Below are 12,213 nucleotides of genomic sequence, written 5' to 3'. Positions count from 1 at the left end.
TGTTCAATTCACTCCTTGGATCTGTTCCCATTCTGCAGCCACCTGCCATCCTTGTCCCCTTGGCCATTAGAGGGCTCTGCCTCAGTGCTAATGGATTCCTGGGGGTTGGGGGCCGTGGAGAGGCAGTATCCACAAATCTTCCATCGCACCCAAAGGGCACAGAGTCCAGAACACTTCACCCTCACCAGTCAGTCCAAGGGACAGTGGGTCACGTGCTTCCCTCCCCCCTCTGATTTCCAGGTGGGCGTGGTTCAGTACGGAGAAGATGTGGTGCATGAGTTTCACCTGAATGACTACAGGTCTGTAAAAGATGTGGTGGAAGCTGCCAGCCACATCGAGCAGAGAGGAGGTACAGAGACCCGGACGGCGTTTGGGATAGAATTTGCTCGGTAAAAGTTCTGATGTGGAATTCAAAAATGTCCTGTTTTCATGAGGGCAGAGGCCACACACACATACACACATGTGCATACACACATGCATACGTGTACACACATGAACACAAATGCATATTGCACACGCTTTTGTTCATACATGCATGCATGCACACATACCTAGTACAGAAAATAAAAGGGATGGAGTTCATCTACCTGGTATTTCAGAGGCCTAGCTACAGACTGCATCCAAGCAGCCCCTGAAAGCTTGTGGGGGTGGGTAAACAGATTCTGAGACTGATGGAGCTCCTAGGGACCAACTTGACCCTAGGGAGTCACTGACACCATACCAGGAGATATTTCCAGGACTGGTCCATTCTGGCAGCATTCCGTGACGCACTGCACCTCTATACAGTGATGATCCTTCAGGTGGACATATCTCTATTGATATTAATGTTTGCTCTAAACTTTTTTTACATTATCATTTAATCCTCATAATAATCCTTAGGCAGGTTAGATTCAAAGTATCTGGGGCAAAGGTCATCCAATCCAACGTGTTCCTTTTAAAGATGAGAAAACTTGGACAGAGAAGGAAAGTGACTTGCCAAGGACGTACAGCAAGTACATACCACAGTCAGGATTTAAACCCAGATCTTCTGGCTCCAAATCTAGTGCTCTTTCTATTACACCATGCTCCTCCTCCCCATTTTATAGCTAGACACTGGTAAGATTTAGTTGTAGAGCTGGAACTGAAAATTTCAGATCTTTAGACTTCAAGTCTGGTGTTCTTTTCATCACACCATGCCCATCTCAGCTGAACCCTCCTCATCCCAGCTGAAAATCCCAATTTTCGGGAAATACCTACTTATTGGGGCAGCTAGGTGGCACAGAGGATGGAGTGCCAGGCCTGGGGTCAAGCAGTCTTGAGTTCAAATCCAATCTCAGATACTTCCTAGCTATGTGACCCTGGGCAAGTCACTTAACCCTGTTGGCCTCAGTTTCCTCATCTGTAAAATGAACTGGAGGAGGAAATGGCAAACCACTCTAGTATCTCTGCCAAGAAAACCCCAAATGTTATCACAGAGAGTTGAACACAACAGAAATGACTCAACAGTCTACGTACTGATATACTTAGTAACTGACTGACTGTTAATTGGGGTCCTTGTTCTGCATGAGGAAAGTGCAGAATTCAATTCAACAAACACTTATTAAGTGAAGAACACCATACCTGGCTCTGAGGGAGGCAGGAAATAGAAGACATAGTCTCCTAGGGGGATATGACATATGCACAAATAATTATAAATATGAATTACATCATGAGTACACAGAGAAGCAATGTGGCAGAGCAGATGTGATGAATTAGCCTCAGGTGTCCGAAAGACGTGGTTTCAAGTCCTACCTCTGATGCCTGTTGGCTCTATGACCTTTAACCTCTCAGTAACCCCAACCAACTCTAAGACCAGAAGCTGGTAGAAGAGTTGATGATCAGCATGGCAGAGGGAGCTCCCTTAAAGTCCTCTATGAGAGAAACCCCTGGATTGGCAGCTGGGCTGGCCTAAGGCAAAAGGTCACAAGACTGAACCCTCCAGTCAAAAGAGAATGAAAAGCAATCAAGATTCAGAGTTGGAGAAAGAAGCCTAGTCGGCTGCCTTCATCCACGGCCTACTCTCATCAGGGGTGGCTCTGGTATTGGGCAATAACTTGGCTTTTTGGGTAGCGTCCATCTAGGAAACAGGCATGGATTAAGTGGGAACATAGTCTATACCTACCTCTTAAATGGATGCTACCCAAGAAGCCTAGTCATTGGCCAATGCTAGGGTCATCTCTAGGAGACAAATGGAGCCCTATCACATTTTGTGGGCTCCCTGCTCCTCCACCATTTAATAAATTCATTCAGTAAAGCAACAAGTATTTATTAAACACTAGCTATGTACCAGGCACTGTAAATAGAAATAAAAATAAAAACAGTCACTGCCCTCAATGAGCTCACATTCTAATGGAAGAGTCAACTGTGGAGCGACAGGTTAACTAGCTAAAGTGCTTTGCAAAACCTGAACCACTATAGTAAATACTAGTTATGATGATGATTAGTTCCAAGCTTCCCCTGTGGGCTAGTATCTTTAATGCCAGGATTTCATCACAAGAATGCACCCACGTGGTAGAATAGAAGAAGAACTTGTTCTAAAGTCAGAAGATATGGATTCGACTCTCACCTCTTCCACTTATGACCTCTTTGATCTTGGAAAAGTCGCTTTACTTTTCTGAGACTAAGTTTCCTCCACTGTAAAATGAAGTGGTTGTATTGGCTGTCCCTTCTATTATAATACGTATCTTATCTCATTTTATCCTCACAACACCCTTTGAGAAAGGTGCTACTATTATCCCCTACTATTATATTATAGATGCTACTATAATATATATTACGTATAATATATATAATATATATAGAACATGTAGCATATATTATATAATGTATACTATACATATGTAATATATACCATAATGTATTATATGTAAATATGTTGTATATAAAAATGTAACATATAAATATATTTAATATATTATATTAATTATAGATGCTATTATAATATACTGTAATAGCTACTATTATATTATAGATGAGGAAACTGAGGCAAATAGAGGTTAAGTGATTTAGCCAGGGTCACATAGCTAATAAGCATCTGACACAGGATTTGAACTCAGGTCTTCCTGACTTTGGGTCCAATGCTCTATTCCCTAATAGTTGGCTTGTATCTTGGCCTTCGGTCTATTAACTCTATGGTTCCTAACTTTTGTCCCTAGTGCAGATGGCATTAGCAAAGAACCTGCCTCTCATTCAGGTTGCCAAATCTCACTTCTCTGTACTTAGACCTCGCCCCATGCTGCAATAACAATATATAATATGTAATACTATACATGTGTAATAAATGATACTAGCTGGCATTTACACAGCGCTTTAAACTTTGTAGACACTTTATATACATTATCTCATCTGAGCCATCTAACAATCCTGGGAGTTAAGCAGTAGGTGTAGGATATTATCATCCCAATTTTACAGATAAGGAAACTGAGGTTCACCAAAGCTAATGACTTGCCTGTGATCTCATAGCTACTACATGTCAGAGACAAAATATGGGCTCAAGACATCCTTACTACAAGTCTGGCACTCTGATCAACGAATGTGATGAAATATCTACTAAGCAGTAGTTACCCAACCTGAAAGTCTCAAGAAAAACCTTTTGATAAAGTATTTCCCAGAGGACTTCTAACCTGGGAGCTCAGGAGAGCTCCCTCTTGTTCCTTTCCCTCTTGTTCATCAGCTTCATCCAGGCCCTGGACCACCATGGCCATTGCCTTACTATATTGATGAGCATGTTTAGCTAAAACTGGGTAGACTGAGACTAGTTCTAAGTCACTCCTCAGTGAACATCTTACTTGTGTGAAGCCCAGACTAGTGATTCACCATCAGGAGACTTTGTTCTGGGGGTTGTTTTGCTAGCAGTGAGATGTCTAGTGTTGAGCCATCCCAATCCTTTCTCCTAGATGCCCACCATCCTCTGCCCTGGTGATCTGCAGCATACACGAATGAGCTGGCCACAGGGTTAGTGAGGGAGCCTGAGGTCCTGGGACTGATTTGTTCTCTGTTCAAAGCTAATTAGCCCATACCTAAATCAAACCCACTACCTTGGCCTCATTAGCAACAGACTCCAGTCCCAACAGAGCCCAGAAAGATGTTTAGTGTATGACTCACCAGATGTTTTGGACCATTAAAGTGGCTCACAGAGATTGCCATGGTGTATAATCTGTACTTTATGCGAGGTTCAACTATATAACCTGTACACTTTCAGCCCCAAATTACATTACATGCCACACTTACAAAGCTAGAAAAGCCCCCTCCTCCTCCCCCCAAGGATCCAAGAACTAGTCACAGTATATATTTTGGTGATTTCACTGAAATAAGGTAATTTTTTATTCTAAGAAACAGGAGGACAATATCCTATGCTGGTCCAAATAAAGAGTGGGCTTCTTTTTTCTTTCAAAATCTGGGTTGTATAAAACTTGAGTGTGGCCTCTAATCAGTATTATTTTTTCAGGGGATACTCATTTTTTTATTCCTTGCAAAAAGATCTCATTTTAGGGAATGCAGCTGGTTCACTGTCAGCCTATATTCTGACCAAGACAATAATATTTTCAACTCTGTTTTCTTCATATGCCTAGCTAGGTCCCAGGCTGCTAACAGTCCATGCAATAATAATAATTCAATTTGATTCAAGAAACATTGATTAATGTCTACTGTGTGCAAGAAATTGTGATATGTGCTATGGGAGCAAAGTGATCAAAAATACAAGGCCTTGCATGTCAGGAAATAAGCTTCTTAAGTCCAGGGACTCTCATTCTTGCATTTATATTCCCAGGGCCAAGCACAAATCCCTGGCACATAGTAGGTATTTATTACAAACTAGCCAATTGAGTAATATAAAGTGTGTTTATACTTTTCAAAGTATTTCCCTACTCATAATTTCCTTTGATCCTACCAATAAGAAAAGGCAGGTGTTATTAGGCCCATTTGACAGATAACGAAACTGTTCCAGAGATACCTGGCTAGAAGTTAGGAAATGTGACTGTCTTTCCCTCTCTGTTCACCCAGGGTTTTCCATTCTTTCTCCCTGCCTTGGCCAGTTATGAGGTTTATTTGAAACAACAAATGTGAAACTGCTTTGCAAAGAGAATTTTTGCATAATATGATTTTATTCAAAATGTCAATGATCTGAGAAGCAGTGCAGTTCGATAGAGAAGATCAGTGACCCAGATTCTAGGCCCAGTCGGTCACTTGTTACCCCTATGATCTACAGCATATCACCGAACCTCTCTGGCCTTCAGTTTCCTCAACTATAAAGTAAAGGAATTAGAACAGATGATCTCTAAGGCTCCATCCCTCTCTCAGCTCTAACACTCTATGATTCTATGATTCTATGACTTGCCAAATCTAACATAGTTAATTAGAGGCAGTGCTTGAACTAGAACCCAGGTTTTCTGATGCTCTTCCACTAGGAAGCTAAGAATGAAGTAGACAGAAGATTAGACTTGGAGTCAGGAAGATCTGAGTTTAAATTTGACTTCAGACACTAGCAACATGATTCTGGGCAAGTCACTTAACCTCTGTCTGCCTCAGTTTCCTAATCTATAAGATGGAGATAATAATAGTACCTACTTCCAGGGTTTGGAGGAAGATAATATGAGAATATTTGTAAAGCAGCTTGCAAACCTCAAAGCACTATGTAAATGCCATTATTATACACATTTTAGATAAGTGAGGGTAGGGGGGAAGGTATTCAGGCTTTCAAATATAAGTGGTTTGGGACTTTTCTACTATTCTAGATTTTCTGAATCCCTATTCCCTATCATTAGTGTAGATAATCAAGAGTTGGCTGTGGCCAATTAACAAATAGTATGCTTCTAAGACTATCCCCAAATGTAAAGTAGGTCTTCTGCTATTATGGAATAATCATATTCATCTCCCTGACTCCAAAGCCAACATTCTAGCCATGACAGCCTACTGCTTCTAGTTACTGTACATTCTCATTGCTGAGTCCAAAATTGTGGGGCTAAGGGTTTCTGTCCTATAAAGTTGGCAGCCTTTTTGTCCATGTTTCCAAAAGAGAATATTTCTAAGATGTGCTTAGATGCACATTATTTACAGCTTCCTTTCATGTCTTGCATAATTTTTTAAAATGTGATGATCATTTAAGAGATGATCTCATTTGAGAATATACTTTGCAAATAAAAAAAATGAGAGACAAATAAAAGGGATTAGTAGTATTCTCATTTCTTTGTAGCTCATCTTCTTGTATTCAGGGACTTATCTAGCACTACACGAAGTGTGACTTAAAGGCACTTGGTGCTGGTATAATAATAATAATAATAGTAATAATAATAATAACTAGCATTTATGTAGTACTTTAAGGTTCATAAAATGCTTTACAAATATTATCTTATTTGATCCTCACAACAACACAAGGTAGGTGCTATTATTATCCCTATTTTACAGAGGAAGACATTGAGGGAGATAGCAGTTAAGTGATTTGCCTGGGGTCGCATAGCTTGTAAATGCCTAAGGCAGGATTTGAACTTGGGTTTTTCTGACTCCAAATCCAGCATTCTATCCACTGAGATACTTCGCTGGACATCACACAGAATAGGTTGAACAGACCCTATCTATGCCCTCAAAACGCATAGGATTTCAGACAGGGTTTGGCAATCTGTGAAATGTATGCCAAAGATAACATGAATGGTGGTTTCCAGTGGCATGTGGGTCAATTGCCACAATCATGCCACATCACCCGCTGTTAGCATCAATATTCTGAGCACCCTGATTTGTGAGAACTAGGTGTCAGTGTGATCAACCTTTCCTCCTCACCTCCCTTCTCACCCCCACAGTATGATTGAAGGAAACAAGCCAGAACCTTGACATGTCACTTTTTAAGGTTATCTATCCCTCTTTTAAGACAATTAGATAATATGATCAAGTGGAGACCCTAGTAAAATAATGTAGGGGGTCCTCAGTATGGCACCGATTTTGAATCTACATGTTACATGTAACTGCCCACTGTGATAAATGTGTAATATTTCTAACTTCAAATGCTTCCCAATACCTGTGCTTGCCTCACCTCTGCAGGCCACAAACTGTTCTTCCAGATGTTCCAAAAGTTATTATGGACATAAAAAGTAGGGAAGGAGATGTGACATCCCCTGGTAGCCAGAAATCTACTGATAAACTTCTCAGAATTTAGATGACAATCATATGCTCACCACCCAACCCATGTTCCCCATTCAATTCAAGTTCATCTCCCACACAGCTGCCAAAGTGATTTCCCTCACGTACAGATCTCGGGGCAGCTAGGTGGCACAGTGGAGAGAGTGCCAGGCCTGGAGTCGGGAAGAGCTGGATTCAAATCCAGCCCCAGACACTAGCTGTGTAACCCTGGACAAGTCACTTAACATCTGTTTGCCTCACTTTCTTCAATGGTAAAAATGTAAATAATAATAACATCTACCTCACAGGGTCAGTGAGGATCAAATGAGATATTTGTAAAGCACTTAGCATGGTGTCTGGCCCATTGTTGTTGTTGTTTAGTCATTAGTCATGTCCTACTCTTCACGACCCTGTGGAGCATACTGTCCCTGGTGTTTTCTTGGCAAAGTTGCTAAAGTGGCCTGCTATTTCCTTCTCCAGTGGGACTAGACCTGGCACATAGTAGGTGCTCCCTTCCTCCTCCCTTTCACAAGTTAGCCCTAACTTACCTTTCAGCCTCATTGTACTCCCCTTCCTGCATTCTGTGATCCAGACAAACTGGCCTCCTCTCTGTTCTTCGTACATGACAGCCCAACTCTGGTCCCCATGCATTGGCACAGGCCATCTTTCTGCCTGAAATATACTCCCTCTTCCTCAGCCTCCGCCTCAGAGAATTCCTACCTTCCTTCAAGACTCAGCCCAAGCACTACCTTCTACATGAAACCTTTCTCCCAATTGCTCCTTTCTGTCCCTCTTTAACAATATGATATCTAACTAGTTTGCATTTGTTTTGTTATGTATTTTATTTTTATATATGTATGTGCTGTCTTCCTTATTGCTACACAAGCTCCTTGAGAATAGAGATTATTTCATTCTTTGTATTTGTATAGGAGGCAGCTAGGTGGCTGGACCTCAAGTCAGGAAGATTTGAGTTCAAATCCAGCCTCAGACATTTAACAGCAGTGTGACCTTGGGCAAGTCACTTAACCTCTGTCTACTTCAATTTCTCATCTGTGCAAAAGGAGTAATAATAGCATCTACATCCCAGGATTGTTATGAGGATCAAATGAGATAGTATTTATAAAGTGCCTGGCACATAGCAGGTACTTAATATTGGTAGAACCAATAAGAATTTACAGTACACCATTATAACCTACAACCTTCTAGATCATGGGTTCTTAACCTCCATGAGCTTTTTTTAAAAATATTTTGACAACTGAATTTTAATGTAATTGGTTTCCTTGGTACTCCTATGTAATTTATATTATGGATGGGGGTCCTTAGGCTTCACTAGACTGCCAAAGGGGCCTGTGAAAGTTAAGAACCCTCATCTAAACCTAGGGTTGTCTCCTCACCACAAGGGAGCATCAGAGTTGGATTTTATAGGAGGATATAGAATTATTGTGGTTATTTACATGGGATGCATTCTTATTGCTTGCCCCTGTATGTCTTGAGGTCTGGAGGGAAAGATACCCCACCACCACTCCCCAGGCCCTTTTTCCTCTGACTAGACCTTTCTGTTTCTAGCTCGGAGGCTTTCCAGAAAGGAGGAAGGAAGGGGGCTAAGAAGGTGATGATTGTTATCACAGATGGAGAGTCCCATGACAGCCCAGATCTGGAGAAGGTCATTGAGGACAGTGAGAAGGATAACGTAACTCGATATGCTGTGGCTGTAAGTCTTTCTTCTACCTACTTCCTCTTCATTCCTATTGAAACTTCATTCCATCCTGAATTCCATTCCTTCTTTGGCCAAGGTGGCCTCACTACTCTGATAGGCTATGTGCTAATAGAAAAGTGCTATAGGGCTACCTCCCAGTAACACTTCTATTTTAACAAGGGTCTTCTGAAGCCAATGCCCCTACCTTTGAAGTCTAATTGACTGCCCTCTTGAACTACTCACTCTCTTTGTGATTTCCCAGACCATAACTTCCTTTCCCTGGTTACCACTCCCCTATTTATGTTGCCTCCCCAATTTGAATGTAAGCTCCTTGAGGGCAAGGATTGTTTCAATTTTGCATTTATATCCCTAACACTGGACACACCACAGACCTTTAATAAATTCTTTCCATTCATTCATTCTAAGCCACCACAGATTCTAATGGTAGGAATTTCATGCAGGTTAGAAGGGGCTACTGTGGCAGGTTGGTGCTAAAGGCCTTTGGGAAAATGTTTTACATGATCGCACATATATAACCTACATCAGATCGCTTGCCATCTTGAGAAGGGGGTTGGGGAGGGAGGGAGAAAAATTTGGAACTCAAAATCTTTCCAGAAATGAATGTTGAAAATTGTCTTTCCATGTAATTGGAAAAAATAAAATATTATTACATAATTTTAAAAAATAAAAACAAAACTGGAAAGATGAAAAAAAAATAAAGTCTTTTGGGGACACAGCTCAAATCACATGGTATAAACACCTTCCCGTGCATCCTAAATTTAGGATTGTCCTGCCCATTTTACCTCCTATCTATCCCTGTGGGGAGTGAGCTGAAAATCTCTCTTTTGTCCTGTGTAAGCACAGAGACTGTTTTGTTTTTATTTCTCCATAGCCCTGGAGTCTCTCCTATTATTTATCCAAGCAGTATCATTGGACAGGGGCTCAAAAAGTCAGAATATAGTCTTTGAGACTTCACTAAGGGCACAAACCTTAGAGTGGCTGATTTGGAAATCAGAGAAACTGGGTTTGAATCCTAGACTTTCTATCCCTAGCTATATGATCTTATGCAAGTCACTTAACTTGTATAATAATAATAATAGCTAACATTTATATAGCACTTACTATGTGCCAGGTACTATGCTAAGCACTTTACAATTATCATCTCATTTGATCCTTACAAAGACCCTGGGAGATAGGTACTATTATTATCTCCATTTTACAGATAAAGAAACTGAGGCAATCAGTGGTTAAGTGACTTGCTCTGGGTTACATAGCTAGTAAGTGTCTGAGGCTGGATTTGAACCCTTTCTGACTCCAGGCCCAATACTATATACCCCCTAGCTGTTCTCTGAGCATATTTCCCAATTTTTAAATTGTAGAGATTGAACTAGATAATTTCTGGGGTCTCTTTAAGTTGAAGATCTATGATCCTTTGATCTCATTATGTTTCTAAATACCTAATCCTAATTCTATGATGCTATGGGTCCTTACTTTCCTGGCATATTGGTTCCATTTCATCCTAATATAAACATTAGCTCTAATGGAACCCATAAGCTGGCGGGGAAAAATGAAACCCTCCCAGCTTGCCCTAAGAGCCTGTGGGAATGGGGGCATTGGGAGACCAAGCTGTGTTATGGTCCCTCCCCACCCCACTATAGGTCCTTGGCTACTATAACCGGAGGGGCATCAACCCAGAAGCTTTTCTGAATGAAATCAAATACATAGCCAGCGACCCTGATGACAAGCACTTCTTCAACGTCACAGACGAGGCGGCCTTGAAGGATATTGTGGATGCCCTGGGGGACAGGATTTTCAGCTTGGAAGGTGAGTGATACCAGTTCCCAGGAAATACCTTCAGAAAGAGTAAAGAACCATATACCAGTGGACCTCCATTTAAACACACCTAAATAGGGAAACCTGAATTAAAGAGCAGATTGATTTAGAAGGGCTAGGATTTTGTAATTCATATCACAAGACATAGGCATCCTCACTTTTCTGAAGAGGTGCTCTACGGGATATCTTTATATAACCAAGGCTCCTATCACATTAAAAATAGGATTTAATGCCCACAGATACAATTTAGATGAGAGTTGTTGGATACACAGGAGCTAGACACAGGGCAGAGGAGAGATACAAAGAGAATAGCTCTCAAGACAACATCCTTGCCCTTGAGAAGCTTGTGGTTGGAGCTGGATGATAGATAAGGCAAACATACAGGGAAAGGACTCAAGCAATGCTTCACAAAGAAATGTATAAATGAACGTAGGGTCATGAGCCTGCTTGTTTAACAAACACCCCGAAAGTTGCACATCCAGATGACTATTGTTCCCTCCAAAGTAGTCACTTCCAGAGGCTATGTGCTTATTCCTATAATGGTTGTTGTTGTTGTTCATTCATATCCAACTCTTCATGACCCCAAATGGGGTTTTCTTGGCAGAGATACTGGAGTAGTTTTCTATTTCCATTTTCAGCTCATTTTGCAGATGAGGAAACTGAGGCAAACAGGGTGAAATGACTTGCCCAGAGTCACACATCTAATAAATGTCTGAGGCCAGATTTGAACTCACAAAAATGAGTCTTCCTGACTTCAGACCCAGCACTCTATCTACCACACCACTTAGCTAAAGAAGGATATGGTACACCATTCATTCTAGTGTCTTTGCGAAGAAAACCTCAGATGGGGTCACAAAAAGTAAGAAATGACTGAACAACAATAAAACTTCTTAAAGTTATCTCTGAGTTTTTCAAAGTACTGATAAACAAAAATGATATTTTGAGATATTTATAACAGCTGTAATGTGGTATGAAAATATCTGTGATTTATGTTAGTGACAAAGTCACAGGTACTGCTAATACTACTGTGATTTGTTACTCATTATATAATTGAAGGAAATGCTAAATGTCAGGTAGAGGTTAGTGAAAATAAAGATGTTTGGGTTTTTTTTTCCCATCCAAGTTCACAAACCCCCTGAAATCTATCCACAGAAACTAAAGAGATCTCTGTAGTTATGGTTAAGAGCCTCTGGACTAAATGTCCCCTTCTATCTCTGACATTCTGTCATTCTATGATTTATTCAAGGTGACACAGCTGATGAGTGTCAAGGCTGGGCCTAGATCCCACATGTCCTTCAGGCCAAAGGAATAATGAGTAATTAAGAGTAATAGTGTAGACTTGAGCAGCAGCGTGGGGTGCAAGAGTTTGTGGGTTCTTTGCCCAACCAAGTGAAAGCAAGCCTATGTGGCCTGGTAATAAGGCTATATCAGAATGGAGGGCAGATCTGGTTCTAGTCTGGAGGGTGTAAGCTGACTAAATACAATTATAAATATAAATATAATTATAAATTATAATTATAAATATAAATATAATTATAAATTATAATTATAAATATAAA

At 40.7% G+C, this 12,213-nt stretch overlaps 1 protein-coding gene across 1 annotated transcript in view; it reads left to right on the top strand.

Moving 5' to 3' along the window:
• The window catches only part of ITGA11 (integrin subunit alpha 11), a 197,392-nt gene that overhangs the window by 123,093 nt on the left and 62,086 nt on the right, over positions 1-12,213 (top strand). Inside the window, exons 7-9 of the mRNA XM_027851835.1 lie at positions 241-389; positions 8,692-8,836; positions 10,480-10,645. Coding sequence (XP_027707636.1) covers positions 241-389; positions 8,692-8,836; positions 10,480-10,645 — 460 coding nt within the window. The remainder of the gene's footprint in view (positions 1-240; positions 390-8,691; positions 8,837-10,479; positions 10,646-12,213) is intronic.

The sequence above is a fragment of the Vombatus ursinus genome, unplaced genomic scaffold (genome assembly GCF_900497805.2).
Source record: "Vombatus ursinus unplaced genomic scaffold, bare-nosed wombat genome assembly UNPS02009205.1, whole genome shotgun sequence".
Classification (NCBI taxonomy): domain Eukaryota; kingdom Metazoa; phylum Chordata; class Mammalia; order Diprotodontia; family Vombatidae; genus Vombatus; species Vombatus ursinus.
Note: the sequence above shows the minus strand (reverse complement) of the source record. Positions and strands in the feature narration are given on the sequence as shown.